Raw genomic sequence first — 17,490 nt, forward strand, 5'->3', positions numbered from 1 at the left:
TTGTAACGATGGCAAGAAAGTAAAATGTGGTTTACAGTGAATTGAGTGTTACATAAACTACACACTGGTGCAACAGTTCCAGATAAAAGAAAACGATGGGTTAAAAAACTGTGAACAATGCATAGTCTAGTTAAAACAACTTCCTCCTTCCAAACCTTATGGAAGCTAGACAGCCAAACCCCAATATAGGGTTTTATTTGGAAAAGCTTATTGTCACGTTGCTCACTCCAAGTGGACTGCCAGCTGGCACGAAGCTGAGCCTTAAATACAGGACCATAGTCCATTTACGGAACTGGCACAGTGGAGATAGGGCCAGAGTAGATAGATTTAGCTGCTGTGTCTGCAAGCTCATTCCCGCAAATACCAACATGGCCTGGTATCCAGAAAAACTGGATAGAAGTAGATGTTAATGAGAAATGGGCCAGTCGGTTTTGAATATCAGCGAGAACAGGGTGTGAATTCCAGGGCCAGTAGAGTCAGTATAAAGATATGCCGTACAGTTCAGCAGTGAACACAGAAGCTGTAGAGGGGATTCTGCAAGCAACCACCGAACTGCAACAAACCATGGCAGAGCCCACAGAGTTACCTGATTTGGAACCATCCATATAAATTGGAATGGAAAGATTGTTCGATAGATATTCAGTAAATAAAAGACGGTACTTCCAATCAGGAGAATCTGCTTTTCTCAGATGACTTAAAGAAAGGTCACATTTGGAGACTGTAATAAGCCATGGTGGGATGGGCTGACCAGTGGATTCTGCAATGTTATCCAAGGACAGACCCAATTCATTCAATTGCACCTGGATGAGAAGGCCAAAATGAGCAATGGCAGATCGTCTGTTCTGAAAAAGTATGGCCCACTGAGAAAGGAAAACATCCCCAAGTGGGATGCTTTGGTAAGTAACGAAGGTTTGAAGAATATAGTAAAGACAGTTGCAAATGGCAAAGATGCAGAGAAGGTTAATGAGATTCTACATATAAGCTTTGAACAGAGGAGGTGCGGAAAGCCCCAGTGCAGAGTCGAAGTCCTTGATGATGAATGGGGTCAAGCATCTTCAAGGCTGAGGGTCTGGCACAGCCATAGACCATTGATCCATAGTCGAGTTTCGATCACATAAGAGCACGATATATCTTTAACATAGAACATCTATCCACTCCCCAATTGGTGAAGAGAGGACATGGAAGATGTTCAGTGCTCTTGTGCATTTGACCCGTAGCTGCTTTAAGTGTGGTATAAAGGTCAGCTTACAGTCAAAGATAAGCCCCAAGAACTTCGTCTCAGGGACCACTGGCAGTGAATCTTCACCAATACTAAGGTCAGGATCAGGGTGAATATCCCGTCGGTGGCAAAATTGCATGCAAACTGTTTTAGAGAGAAAAATTAAAGCCGTTCGTCGTGGTCCATAACAAAATTGAGAGCAGTTTGTAGTTGCCCCTCAATAAATCTGATGTTCGATAACTGACATGACACGTGAAAGTCATTGACATAAAGCCTGTTTGCAACTGTGAGAGGGAGTTGTTCAGTGATGGCATTTATCTTTATACCGAAAAGTGTGACACTCAAAACACAGCCATGAGGGACCCCAAGTTATTGTAGAAAAAAACCGGAAAGTATTGAACCCACATGAACTTGGAATCTCCTGTCCATTAAAAATATTTTAATAAACATGGGTAAATGGCCACATAACCCACATATATGGAGGTCTCGCAAAATGCTATACCTCAATGTTGTGTCATAAGCCTTCTCAATGTCAAAGAATATTGATACAAGATATTGTCATTTGAGAAAGGCTTCTCTGATTGATGTTTCAAGTTGAATTAGGTGGTCCATGGTGTAGTGCTGTCATCGAAACCCACACTGAGTGGGCAAGAGGAGGTTGTTTGATTCGAGGAACCAAACAAGACAAGCATTAACCATCCTCTCTAAGGTCTTACAGAGACAGCTCATCAAGGCAATTGGACGGCAGTTTGAAGGAATCTTGGGATCTTTCCCAGGTTTTGAGAAAGGTAAGATAATAGCCTGGTGCCAGGCATTAGGAAAAACATCCTCCTGTCAGATCCGGGTTAAAACAATTAGAAGAATATCAAGAGAAGTAGGAGAGAGATAGCACAGCATGTCATAGTGTACATCATCAGGTCCAACAGATGTAATGCCAGACCAATGAAGGGCCATTTTCAGTTCCACCAGAGTAAAGGGACGATTACAGTCAAAGAGACAGTTTGAAAAGAAATAGGTGAACGCTCTGCCTGAGTCTTGATGGCCAAGAAGGTGGAGGAACAAGCAGAAGTGCTAGATACCCGGTAAAAGCTTTCACCTAAAGTATCGGAAATGCTCTGGACATCAGGTACCTCTTGGTCATCAGAAAATAAGATCAAGAAGAGGACAGAATTGTAGTGCCCACTGACCTTTCGAATCCTGTCCCATATGCCCTTGGAACTGGTGGTAAAAGAGATGCTAGTTATGTACTTAATCCAAGATTCCTTCTAGCTTTGACGTCTTACCCACCTTACATGTTCACGGGCCCATTGTAAAGTGATGTGGTTCGAAAGCGGGGGATATCTACGGAAAGAATCCCAGGCCCGTTTTTGAGCCTTTCATGCCATGTGGCAGGCAGGATTCCACCACGGACAAAAATATCGTGGAAAACATATCAAGGTTTTAGAAATACACTGAGCAGCTGCTTGTATAATACAGTCAGTTACAGATGCCACACAGTCGTCTATTGATGGCTGACTCACAATGGCAGGATTAAGTTCTGCGAGAGCAGTGAAAGTGGACCAGTCTGCCTGATCCAGCTTCCACCGGGGCACCTGGGTAGGGTGGCATTGACCACGGCCAGTCTCTCTCAAAAGTACAGGTAAATGATTACTGCCTAGTGGATTATTGTCAACCCTCCATGAAAAATGGGAGAATAATGAAAGGGAGCAAACCAAGAGATCAATAGTGGTAAAGGACTGACTATGTGGAAGAACCAGTAATGAAAAGAGAAAGATTGTGATCAGAAAGCATACGCTCAACAGAGTGACCCCTCCTATTAATAACAGCACTTCCCCAGATGGGATGATGTCCATTAAAGTCCCCAGGATTAGAAAGGGAGACAACTGTTCAACAAAAGCATCAAGGTCTGACTGATCATATGTCTCTCAAGGGGACAGGTAGAGAGAACAAACAGTGATGGTATGACCCAAGGAATCACCGATGGCTATGGCCTCCAAGGGTGTGTTGAGTGACAAAAACAGGGTGGGCACATGCTGGTCAACCAATAGTGCCACCCCTCCATGTACTTGTCCATCACACAGCCTGTCATTTCTGTACAGAGAAAACTGCCGAATGGAGACTGTATCAGCAGGTTTTAGAAATGTTTCTTGTAGGGAAAGACAAACAGGATGGTAGGAAGCAATCAGTGTTTTGATATCGTCCAGATTAGAACGTAAACCTCGACAGTTCCATTGTATCAAGGTGGCCATTTTTTGGAATGGGTAGGTGAAGTGGTTGGAGAACCCTTCTGTTTATGGCCACGTCTTTTTTCCTTACTGTCCTTAGTCGGAGGAGGTCTATCAACCTCCGTGGATCCTGCCCTGGGTCGAGTGGGCAGGTCTTTGTTATTGGAAGGGGATTCCAGTGACTGAAAACGTGAACGAATGATTGTTTTGCCTCGTGGGGTGGGGGAAAAAGGTGTATCAGAAGAAATGCCTGTATTTGAAATTGAAGGACGTGGATCTTGAGGTTTATTGGAACGTACGGGAGGAACAGAGATGGGTGTGGAAGTCGATTAATCAACCTTTTTAACCACGGAAGTCAAAAGGCTTTTCATTTGTTTTGAAAATGATTCTCTTGGAGGCAGAGAGAGAGATTTGTCTGCACTTCCACAATAGTTGTGGAATGAATTGCAGCAGGATATGTCCAAGATGAAGTGGCAGACAGCAATTTCCAAGCCTCAGGATAACCAATGTTATGAGTCGTTTCCAAACGCTGCACCTCTTTTTCCTCCAACCATTTAGGGCAAGAATGAAAGTAGGAAGAGTGATAACCATTGCAGTTGACATAATGTTGGTCCGTGTCACACTCATAAGCATCGTGGTCCTTGCTACCAGTACGAGCACATGTCAGGGAACCACAACATGACGTCTTTGAGTGGCCAAACCTCTGACATTGGAACATCGGAGAGGGTTTGGAATGTACAGCTGTACCTTGCAATTTAGATAACCTGCCTTGATGGTGGCAGGTGCATGTGGTGATGTAAATGTCAAAATGAGGATATTTGTCAGCAGTGTAACTCCATCTTTGCGAGTGGAGATGCACCTCACTGCAGAAACTCGAGTGGAGAAACCAGCGAGAATCTCCGACTCAAAAACGTTCTTGAAATCCCTCTCAACAATAACTCCTCATGAAGAATTCAAGGTAGCATGAGGGGTAACCTCAATAGGTACATCCCCAATTGTCTTTGAATTCAAGAGAAGTTCACTGTGTTGGGATGTGGATGTTTCAACCAATATATCTCCAGATCAAAGCTTCTTTACTGACTTTGGAGAGCCAGCAAGTCTCTCTAGAACCTTCTGAATAAAAAATGGGGACATTTGCCCTAAAGGTTTTTCTGAAAGAGAATGTAATAAAAGAAAATGAGGTACGTGTGTTATAGATGTTGACGATTGCTGCTCAGTCTTCAAGACGTGGTCATTTACCAATTGACTGTTTTTTCACTATTTTATTTAAATTTTTCGTAGGAGGATCCATAGGAAAAAAGGAAAACTTCGGTACCCACTGACCCCACCCACCATGGAGCCCTATGAGGGGATGCACTACAATGTCATACAAGGATATTGCAGCAATGCCAGGGTTTCGTGAGCACTATACCCAAACACCAGCATCAGACACAATGTCCACAACACCCGTTGAGCACTTCCAACACTGGTACTTGGTTGACTCTAGCCCAAGTGGACTAGCCAATTGACCCAAGGGGGGTGCCACCCAAAGGCCACCCGTCTACAGGAATTCAAGGCCAAAGTGGTGTGTTAGGGTTGGGCCCCTCAACCGCCAGGATCCTCTCCTCCCCTTCACGGATCCCCACGCACGGCAAACATGTGGGTGGATGTTTAGATCCCAGAGGAGGTAACCATAAAAAATAGAACCTTCCCTGGGAGGTCCCCTCACCACGTACAGGAATCCACACCAAGGGGAAAAAGGTAATTATTGAATCTAATTTACAAGATGAACTTGCTGAACTTTCCATGGATCTTGAAGCTAAAAGTTTGTTCAAAAATACAACCCTCAGTAACTTCCAGAATAATGTAAATATTGTCAACAAGTATCAAACACTTTTTGCAGTGGTGAACCCTTTTTTTACTTGCATTCCAAAGTTCCTATATGGTTGAAGTTGGTTTTAGCCATGTAAATTCAATCCTAACAAAGCAGATGAACAAACTGAACATAGGAGAGTGTAGCGAGTTAAGACTAAAACTCACCAATTTACAACCAAATATTAGTGCTCTTCTCAAAGATAATCAACCACATCACTTCCCATTAAAGGTGTCAGATGATCATTAAAATGTAAAGTTGGTTTATCATAATAGATAATTATTAATGTTTTTATTAAGTTATTCTTCCTTTAACTGACTTGTAGATTTTTTTATTACTTAAAAAGAATGGAGGGGGTTGATAAAAGGTCAAGGTTTCCACGAAGGGGTTGACAGTCAAAAAAGTTTGGGGAACCCTGATTTAGTCTGTCCCTTGCACTAAACTAAAACTATTTTTTAAAAAATCTTCACAACCAGTCCTTATCATTCATATATTTATTAGATAATTTGTTAAACTCACTTAAATTTACTGTTTCCATCACATCTGAAGTCCACCTACCCTATTAGAAAAATAAAATTAGCTAAAGATGAATCCTGCTCTGCCAAAACTTATATTTGTACCCCCCTTATACACTAAGTTATACAGAAATTCCACTGACAGACCACCATACCTTTACTACAAAAACTGCCACCTGTGATGGATTTACAGAGTTTTGGTATACTGAAAAAAAAAAAAATCACCCACTACAACTGAACAACAGCCTAAGACAATTTTTTTTTAAGTTCCTGTTGTCTCCTTTTGGAAGAACAGAAATCTTGAGATATCTTTGTGCAAAAAGTAAGCTAAAACCCATCACAGAATGGATGTCATTGTTTAGCACAAGTTCGTAAAAGCTAGAAACTGAAAAAAACAACAACAATGTAAAATTACTAAACAAAGCTTTTGCACAACATCACTTATCACATACAGTGAAAAAATTCAATAACCAGTAAGCAGGGCAAACCCAAAAGACTCAGTATGCATTTCAGCAACCATATACCTATTAACACTGGAAAAATTAAAAAATTAAGATAACCTATCTTAATAAATTTAACATACCAGATGAACCAAACATTCATTAATTGATTACTGTATTGACAGGAAAGCATAAAAAACAGGCATGATAGTATATTTTTCAAAAAGTGGACTAGAATCACATAAAGGAAGTCGTTAGTAAAGCACAGTAAAGCCCAAAGTTGTAGTGCTAAAGCAGGAGCATTACAAGATAATTTCTCTTGAGATTTCCAAATTAAAAATGCCATTTCTCCAATGGAGGCAAGAAGGATGGAATAATGTGCAACATGGTACTATCATAGTATAATCCAGAGATATCACCATGTCCTATTTGTTAATATTTAGCGATTTACTCTACAAGTTGTGCTTAGCTTCAAGATTATCAAAATAACCCTAAATAACTGGTTTCCAAACCCTCCTCCATTAAATAAGTTCTAAATCTTCATCTTTATAAGTCAGTTAACATACCACTGCTTTGAATTCTAGTTTTAAGATTTCCCTTCTTCACTCAGTATCCAACCAATTACAGACACAAACTACAGAAAATAACAGGCTATAATATAAAATGAAAACCTCCTATATTTTTGATTTACTGAGATACAAGTTTGTTAAACTCATCAATGAAACCTCTTTAAGCTTAAATTAATTACTTTAAAAGTTTTAAGTCACAATTTATTTACAAACAGTAATCAGACTGGCTGCTGAAAAACCAAAATCACTATGAGGTGGAATTCCCTTATGTTGAAAATCGTCATTGCATAGTCTAACCAAAATGTACTTGCCACTGACATGCAAGTTGCCAACACAGTTACATAGTTCATTCTTTCCTAGAAGGTTACTTGTACTGATTGATTTTAAGAATATGCAGTTACAATGGTAAAATGTATTACTAACCTCTTTAACATGGATGATCACAGAATATCTGAAAGCTAATGTACAAAAATGAAAAATCATGTTCTGAAAAAAATGAACACTAGTTCTACCCTAAGCAGGCATGACAGAAACATTAACAAAATCCACATACAATCTCAAAGTTCAACTTCCACAGTTATCATAGAAGGAAAAGTCAAAGGAGTGCTTTGTACTTTACATTGTAAATATAGCACAGACAATCACTTCACATCAGAAACTAGATGTATGAACTTTTTGTGTGCATATATTGTTGACTTGCATTCAAAGTTATATTAAACTACTATTTTATGAATTTATGTATATAAATTTTTAAATCACATTGTAGATTATAATTAAAATTTTATTATATACGAGTTAATTTCTTAAAAGTTAATATTAAAAGGACACATCTAAATATAGATTTTAGTCAGTCACATGGTATGCTGAATGCAGCAGTGTTTAACATTAGATGTTTGTGATGTCAAAATACTACATCCAGGAATTGAATTTACCAATATTGACAAGCTAGAATATAAAGTAAGAACCTCACATCTTTCTTATTTTGTCAAGATATGGCTTATATACTGAATCACAGTGACCCCATTTAACTCTCCAATTTTTTGAAAGTTCCTTATATACTCTCACTACAGTATATGACATGTGAATAACCAATCAACAGTGTGGAATGATTTTCTCAGCCATTTGAATCTGTGAAAAGGCTACCACATTCTTTCAATCCAAGTTTTCAAAGAAGTAGGTTGTGTCTTTAGTCTGCTCAAAGATTAATATTTTTTTAAAATCTAAATACATTTTAGTTACTAAGATTAATAAATTTAATGGAATTCTATGGTATCAGTATAGTTATGATTTTTTTGGTTATCCATCTGTTTATATAAAAACATAAAAAACAAAAAAATTTTGTTCAATACCCTCCACACACAATTTCAAAAGGCTTAGCAGCCTACGTACAGCAGCAACCAAGTACAAAGGTCAGAGCAAGAAGAAAATTGTTTGCTTTACTTCTTGAATTATTGTTGTATATTGGAAGAAAAATAAGTTTAACATCTAATATGTTCACTTTGGTAAGTCTTTAAGCCCACAATTTCTTGTGCATTCTGCCAGAATTACTTTCATGATATTCTAATGATTACTCCCATACCTTATAAAATTTCTAGTCTATTTACATAAGGTGAATGCTAACATGGTATGGATTAGTTTGCAGCCAAAAGAAATGTTATAGGGCACTGTCATCACCTGGTAGTTAAACTGGGATTTTCAGAAAGATGCTAGGACAGTGAAAGCTCTATTTGGGTTCAATGAACTAATACATTTAAAATTAAAAACCAGATAAGTAACTTGAAACTATGAATAATGATTTTAATCTTAGCATATTGTGCATACAAGACAATATTATTTAAATTCTTACTACAATCCAAATAGTTTCTGTAACTCCCATTTGAATATGTAAAATCTTCACTATTTAACTATTTTAGTCATGAAAGTGTAATACATTCTCGCAGAATCAGCGAAACTGACGAATAATAAGCTTAGAGCAGTACCCTAAAGTTGTTAAATGACGATTCATAATATTCGATCTTATTGTCTGTGTTGATACTGTTCAGCTAGGTAAGGAAGTATCACGACACAATTAGTGGTACTGTTGTGTAGACCACAACTTAGTTTAGGGTAAACTTTAGATTACTATGGAACACTAACAATGTTTCAAATTTCGATGGCAAAGTAGTTTTTGCAAACATTTTTTATTTAATAAATGTACTAACACATAAAATTACATATATTTGTTTACCTGTAATTGCACAAAATTGTTCAATCAAAGTCTTCATATCCTTGTCGTTGGAAACAACTGATGAGCAAGCTGCCATCTTGGTTGAAAATTCCTACTATCAAATGTCCAATGAAAAGAAAGGCTTTCGAATGGTGATTTAAATAGGTGTATAAAATCTACGAAGTTCAGTAATACAACTAAATTTATTGAAACAAAACCAGTTATTTGACAATTAAAAGTATGCGCTAGTTTTAATTAAATGCGTATAAAGCTTGATTTTTATTGGCATAATCTTTTAACTTTTAAATAACAATGAAGTCTGTCGACACAAAAATGCTTTAAAAGCTTGTAAATAATGTCTAATTTTGTTGCGCTAGGAAATTCATGAACGTTTCAACATTATATTATAAAAACATTTCATTGATAAAAATACAGTTTCTTTGTGAGTCATTCACAAAAATATTCTTTATTCGCTGTTCAGTTTGCGTAATTATGATTTAATAGAAACGTATCTAATAAAAAATTGCAGTTTTTTGTCAGTCTAACCTGCTTTCTTGGGGTAAAGTAACGTACTGATATAGCGTTTATAAACTTTCTTACCAGTAACTAAGCTTACAACAGATGCAGATGTATCTAGATAAACTTTTCTAAGTTTTCATGCTGGTGTTCTGCATCTAGTATGAAATTCATACATTTCGCACTTACTAATCCTTTCATTCAAGTAAAGGTTGCATATGCCAACAGTTAGAAATGAATATCACCATCGTCCTCTTTCTCGCCCCCCTTGGAGAATTGCCAGCTCATCTCAATGGGTAACCCAGAAACATGTACAGATTAGTATGAGTAGTATATCTGCTATCCACCCATAAATGCTTTTGTTTGTTTGTTTTTGAATTTCGCACAAAGCTACTCGAGGGCTATCTATGCTAGCCGTCCCTAATTTATCAGTGTAAGACTAGAGGGAAGGCAGCTAGTCATCACCACCCACCGCCAACTCTTGGGCTACTCTTTTACCAACGAATAGTGGGATTGACCGTCACATTATAACGCCCCCACGGCTGAAAGAGCGAGCATGTTTGGCGCGAAGAGGATGCGAACCCGCAACCCTCAGATTACGAGTCGCACGCCTTAACACGCTTGGCCATGCCGGGCAACCCCATAAATGCTATTTGAGATAGTTAATGATGTATGCAATGTTGGGCTGTAGTACATCATATTTTTCATGTTTTGTCTGAATTTCGTGCGCTTAATCCTAATTTCTTTTGTATTTCTTCATAGAACTTCTCTTATGTTTGACCTGTATAACCGTATACAGAATTCTTTTTACCTTTAGCCTGGAACGATGTTTCAAAGGAAGTCTTCTTTAATTCTAGCAGCCACTAAAAATTAATAAGAAACCGTAGGCTAGCCAGTAACTTAAAGACTTACAAGGGTCGGCATGGTCAGGTGGTTAAGGCATTCGACTCGTAATCCGAGGGTCGCGGGTTTGAATCCCCCTCACACCAAAGATGCTCGCCCTTTCAGCCGTGGGGACATTATAATGTGACGGTCAATCCCACAATTCATAGTAAAAGAGTAGCCCAAGAGTTGGCGGTAAGTGGTGATGATTAGCTGCCTTCCCTCTAGTCTTACACTGCTAAACCAGGGACGGCTAGCGCAGATAGTCCTTGTGTAGCTTTGCGAAAAATTCAAAATAAATAAAGATCATATTATGTTTATTTTTCATTTGCTATCTGCATTTAATTTAATTTCTGAATATCATTTTCGGGAACCACATTTAGGAGACATTTTTAAATTTATCTTATAAATATCAATGAGCCTGAATAACAAAAGCATCAGTTGTGTTTTTTTAGGTATTAAAAAATGTTGTGTATCCCAGCTCAAAATTGTTTATGTAATGTGTGATTTAATATAGAAATACTCCTTCAATGCTATCTATTTATGTAGATATTTTTAAATAAATGTCACAAATTTGAAATAACTTTTTCACTAATTGGTAAGGTTTTTTATTTAACTACAAACTTTTAACTCTTTCAACAGTTAACTTTAAAGTTTTTTGTTTGTTGTTGATGCTCCCAGTGACCTAATGGTAGCCTTCAGAGCTTACATAATAAGATTTCGTTTCTTTTATGCTTGAACACACACACACACAAGAAAAACAGCAACAATTGTTTTGAATATTTGGCTAAGCTATAGAAGAGTTTCCTGCGTTAGCAATCCTTAATTTTAAGTTAATAGGCTACAGGGATGGCAGTTAGTCATCTGTACCCACTGTCAATTCTTGCGGATACTTTTGTCTGGTCAATTAGTGGGATTCGACCGTCGATCTCACAGAACAACTATATCCTCCATTTACGCAGTAAACTGATGCGAAACACATTTGCTGGAATCACAATCGATCGTCCTAACCACTATGTTTTAATTATAACCTTAGACATGCACAGTATAAACATAGATATTTACTCATTTTCCTACTGAAAGTAAATTAACTAAAGACACTTCCCTCATCTTTATATAATCAATACTTAGATCTGTTAGTGTTTAGTGAATTCTCCATAATTACAGAGTTAAGGAGAAATATAGACAAGGGTATATGTGGCAAAAACTTCATTTATTGGTGCCATGGTTTTGCCAGTAAATGCATGTCAGGTATAGACTGAAATAGCTTGTAAACAGGTATAAGTACGCTTAACTAAGGTACCAGTTTATAACCTTGACATTCACCTTGAGGCGACTGAGGAAAAACTTAAGTTAAATCTGGTTGTTTACAACTTTGTCTGTATTCGTTTTTCGACTTCTATTCATTTCCAAGATTTCCAGACTGTTTAATTGTTCACCTATTTGACGTCACGCAAAATCTTACATATATACAGAGTTGAGATTGATATTTAAGTTTAGAAAATGGAACGAAAATATTGAGTGGATTTTCCCCGGTTTCAAATGTCTTGAATATTATTTAACTTAACTCTTGTTTCTAAGGGGTCTCCTGTATGTCCTATATAGATGCAATTAAAGTCTTGATATTTACTACTGTAGCTGCATTTCTCGATTCTATCTTTGTTGTTATACAACATTTTGCCAAGGTTGTTAGTAAAGTAGAAGGCCGGTCTTTAACTTTCTTTGATGAGTGAGAATAGTTTCTAATGTAACTTATTACGTGCCATCTCTTTCTGTTTTTATCTTTTATTACAATTTATGGGTGTGTATATATTTTAAGTTAATAGCCTTTTTTTTATTTTCTAAATAACAATGTGTCAATTGACTTAGTTGTATAACCATTATTGACAGTAATTTATGTTGTTGCTTTTAACTTGCGCATTCTTCAGATAACAAGAGTACAGTGATAAGCTTGTGTAACAAGCTATGGAAAACAGCTAATTTGCGAGTCACTGGATGTCTTGAAGAATCATGTATGATAGTGTCATTTTAAGTCTTTTCTATGAAAGTTTTAAAGGAACTATGTCATTACATATATATGAATATTTAAGTATGAATAAATTAATGTTTCAAATTTCTTTCGAGAACTATTTTGAAGAAGAGGTGATCAGGAGTCCAATCATATTAAAACAATAAAATACAAAGTTAAAAATGTTTGGTTCTTTATTTAGTATTTGAGTGTTTTCTATGGTTATGTTGTGTTTATTTGACTTACAGTGTGTGAAAACGTGTGAAGGTGACTTTTTATGTTCTTTAAATCTGGTTTCCATTTTTCTACTTGTTTCTCCAATATAGAAGTCGTGGCAGTTATCACATTGTATTTTATAAATAATGTTGGTGTGGTGTTTGTCAGTGTAGTTTTTACACAGTATATACCTCAGTTTTGTGCCTGGTTTTTGAATAAATTTGGTATTAACTGGAATGCCATATTTTGTTACTAGTTTTTGCCAAATGTTGGATATTTTTTTGCTGATGTCGGGAATATATGGTATGCAGCAGTATATGGTTTCGTGATTTTTTGATTCGTGAGATATATTTACTTTTGTTGGTTGATTTTGCTTTATGTCTAAGTGTGTGTGTAATGTTTTCTACGGTTTGTGGAGGTATGTTGAACAATATCAAAAAATCTACTTAATGACAACCATGGTAAATCCGCAAAGTTTTAATAACCTTTATGGCCATATGTACGTGTGTGTTTTTTCTTATTGGAAAGCCACATCAGGCTATCTGCTGAGCCTACAGAGGGCAAATCGAACCCCTAATTTTAGCGTTGTAAATCCGTAGACATTCCGCTGTACTAGCAAGGGGCATGGCCATATGTTGGCTCATATTTGTATAAACTTCCTAAACTGCACAAAGCGAATATTCTTATCAGGCTTGTTGTTTCCTTTATTCATAGTTCCGCTTACAAACTAGCACAGAAAACACACAGTACTTTTAAATACCTAACCTTTTTCAAACTTAAGTGCAATATAAAAGTTTTCTGCCACTTTTAATAAAAATGTTGAGATGTAAATATAATAAATAACGTGAAAATTGTTTCATTTGATGTTTTTACTTCTTTCACCACTATTCTTGTAAAAGGGTTTAAACAAATTGTTAGTGATTTATTGGGTAAAGTAAAAGTAAACCCTTAAGACTCCAGGACTTATAAACAACAATAACCATTTACGTAAATCAAAACTATACTAACATTACAAATTTAATAACCAGGTATATTTGTTTGTTTAAAACTAAGCACAAATAGTTCTCAGTTATGCCGCTGTGCTACTGGAGGCAACCAAATATATAAACAGAATGACAGGTTAGTTGTGGTTTATCTCCTCTCTCTTTTCATGTAGAAGTTTTTATGGACATCTTAGAAAAGGAGTTATTTGGCGATTAAATTAATATATAACTATCAAAACAGTATAAATAGGTATATGTTTTTTGGATTGCTAAAATCCGGCTCTTAAAGACAATATCATAAATGCTGCTTCAAGATATTAAATTTCTCACAAACTAGCTGTTTTCCATAGTTTTTTACGTTGTATCATTGTCGTCTGAACACTTTGTTAAATTTGATAGCAGCATAAAGCTACTCAATGGACTGTCTGTGATCTGCGTACCACGGATACAGAAACCTAGTTTCTAGCGTTGTAAGTCGGCAGACATACACTAGGGAGTGAACATTATAAAAATGATATATGAGTAAAAATGGATGGTATTGGTAGAAAAAGCACTATATAGAAGAGCGAACAACGTTTTGACCTTTTTCGGTCATCGTTGTTCGTTCCTCTACATAGTGCTTTCTCTATCCATACCAGTCGTTTCTACATATATATTTTTCCCTACAAGTGAGTTTTTCTCGTCTTCACGGATTATTATAAAAGTGAATTTAAAACAATAACATAAATTACTGTCAATAATGATTATACAGGAAAGTTAACTTACACATTGTTATTTAGAAAATATAAGTTTATTTATTGTTTAATAAACATATCCATATATCGTAATAAATGACAACAAACACAGAAAGAAATGATATAAGCTGTATTGGAAAACTTCTCAAGAAATATATAATACACTGAACAAAGAAATACATAGACTGACCTTCTACTGAACAAAGAAACTGAATATGTTGTGTAACAAGAAAGACAAATTTAAACACTATAGCCAATGTGGTTTTTTATTGGTTAACATGTTAAGGCTACAGTAATGTATAAATAGTACAGATAGGACGCTCGGTAGAAACAAGAATCAAAGAACATTCAAGAAACTACGTACCTTACGGAAACTAAAAACTAATTTCATCCGTAAAAAATTGCAGTTTTTTTACATGTCTGTGAAAAGGATATAAAAAGTAAACATATGAAAATCTCAAAAATAAATAAAAGTTTGAAAACGAATACAGACAAAGTTTTCATGTTCAAATCGATTTTAGCTCCTTCCCACTCCACTCGCCTCGAGGTGAATATCATGGTTCCCAACCGTTCTATAATTATATGTATATGTGTGTAACTTTACAAGCTTCTTCTATCTGTACCTGACGATTTACACTGATGAAACAATGGTAATAATAATTGAAATATTTGTGAAACGTAGAGTTGTCTTTGCTTTCCTCAGTTTCTTCATCTAGTTTCCTGTACCTGTTTATTTATTTATTTTTGGAGCTTAGAGCATTTCGATATGTCCCGGGTGTAAAAATAGAGTAATCATGTAGCCAAACTATTATATATATATATATAAGGAAAAATTCCTTAGAAGAAAAGGGATTTATAGTAAAAGAATATATATACACATCCTTGAAAAATCTATATATTTATCGTAAATAGGAACATGAAAAGTAACATAATAACTGTGAGTTAAATAGGAACATCGTAACAAAATAAGCCCTAGTATAGCATTCCCACGTTACGACTTTAACGTTAAATTTAGTTCTCGATCTTTAAAAGAGAGAAGCACTTTGTCTTCTTTGAAGCTTAGTGGAATATAAAAGAGTGCTTAAGACTTTCTTTAAAAACTATATAATATTTCGAAATGACTTTAGTGTCACAATAAAGAAATTGAGTAATATTAATATTTCTTGTTGTGATAAAATAGTTTGAGAGTATTAGTTTGTCATTAGTAAGATATGTTTGTATAAATAACCCCTAAAACGAATTGACGTAAAAAAGTCACTTCAGTATATCAATGGTGTCAATTGATATCATAATGGATTAAGAATCACGTCTTCTATGAAACTAGACAATCGTTTCAAAAATAATAATTCTACCGACTTTTTTGTAATTTGATATTCAAAATTAGATGGATGTTATAATAAAAAAGAAAACATTCCAAGTATAGATACACCTTGTTCATCACAGTCATACAAAATTCTAGAATGTAACTTGTTTGTTTTTAAATAAAAATCTACACAATGAGCTGTTTTTCAAAGAGTATTTCACGTATTTAGACATGGTAAAATTTTGGTTTTACCTAGAAAAGAATGACTTTTCAGCTTTTATAGAAAGGCATTCTGCAGATCTGAGTCAATGCTGTTGGTGAAAATGATGATAACAAAAACATGAATGAATATTGGATGTACAGGAAATATTTTCTCCTCTTTACACTCTTCTACGTATGAATAGGTGTACCTACAGATATGTTGTGTGACCTCATTCACCCAACTATACAGAATTAATGATGACGTCATACAACACCTCCAGGTATGCCTAATGACGCATAGAAATAAGTACAGGGAATGAATTATATCACTTACAAAAATTATGTACTACCTCTGAACAAGGCTTCCTCTTCTAGTTGGAAGTGTGGGCTTTTCTTCTTTCACATCACTTATCCTCATTGTATCAAAGGTAAGTGACAGATGGATGCTATTGGTAGATTAAACCTTGGCCGTCAAATCTCGGGGTCACTTGAAGAGCAAAGCTTAACTGGTAATGTGTAAATCATATTATTTATCAAGCCAGTTATTATTTATCAGTGTTATCAAGCCAGTTATTGTGCTTCGAGTTGTCACCTGACCAGTGATGGTGACAGCAGTCTCTGTGGTTGTAGGTCACATTCTTCCTTAACTCTCAAATACCTCTTTTGAGGGCCCGGCATGGCCTAGCGCGTAAGGCGTGCGACTCGTAATCCGAGGGTCGCGGGTTCGCGCCCGCGTCGCGTTAAACATGCTCGCCCTCCCAGCCGTGGGGGTGTATAATGTGACGGTCAATCCCACTATTCGTTGGTAAAAGAGTAGCCCAAGAGTTGGCGGTGGGTGGTGATGATTTCTTCTCTCTAGTCTTACACTGCTAAATTAGGGACGGCTAGCACAGATTGCCCTCGAGTAGCTTTGTGCGAAATTCCCAAACAAAAAAAAATCTCTTTTGAGCCTAGTCAATATTTTTTGTGTCTTCGAGATGATGAATTCAATGGATTGTGGTTGGATTGCGGTTCCCATTATTACTGCACAAACCATTTAGTTTTTTGGAGCAGTGGGTGTCTTAAAGGACTGGTAGTCGAATCCGACCAATGACTGAGTTGGACTGACTAACCAAAGAGTTAACAATGGGTGTTGTCGGTTAGCTGTATTTTATGTAGTCAATCAGTTCAATTAATAATTGGATGGCCCTTCGTGTTGCGTTACTTAAAAATAATGAAACAAACAAATTTTTATTAGAATCATATCCACCTACTAATATTAGCTTATTATGGCTAAAGACACTGTTAACAGTAGCCAACATAATTATAAATAAGATTAGATTACTGACTGCTATTGTCATTATTTTACATTCTAAATCGAAATCTTGTTGCAATTCATTATAATCTGAGCAGAAAATAATTAATTTTCATCACATTGCAACATTAAACTTGAACTGTATTATAATATATCTTGTTACATATTAATAAAAATATATTTTTCCCCCACTAGTACAGCGGTATGTCTCCGGATTTACAACGCTAAAATAAGGGGTTCGATTCCCCTCGATAGGCTCAGCAGAGAGCATGATGTGGTTTTGCCATAAGAAAATACACAACTGTAGAGTGTAATAAAAACACCTTT

General features: G+C 36.1%; 1 protein-coding gene across 4 annotated transcripts in view; it reads right to left on the reverse strand.

Moving 5' to 3' along the window:
* Window positions 1–9,374, reverse strand: part of LOC143256886 (UBX domain-containing protein 7-like) — a 45,688-nt gene extending 36,314 nt beyond the window's left edge. Inside the window, exon 1 of one of the 4 annotated variants that reach the window (XM_076514700.1) lies at window positions 9,048–9,374. In XM_076514700.1, the coding sequence (XP_076370815.1) occupies window positions 9,048–9,123 (76 nt within the window). In that variant the 5' untranslated portion in view covers window positions 9,124–9,374. Of the gene's footprint in view, window positions 1–5,815; window positions 5,850–9,047 lie in introns of those variants that run through there. The other 3 variants (XM_076514702.1, XM_076514703.1, XM_076514701.1) reach the window with 3 other exon arrangements.
* Between the last annotated feature and the right edge of the window lie 8,116 nt (window positions 9,375–17,490).

Source organism: Tachypleus tridentatus, chromosome 7 (assembly GCF_004210375.1).
Source record: "Tachypleus tridentatus isolate NWPU-2018 chromosome 7, ASM421037v1, whole genome shotgun sequence".
NCBI lineage: Eukaryota > Metazoa > Arthropoda > Merostomata > Xiphosura > Limulidae > Tachypleus > Tachypleus tridentatus.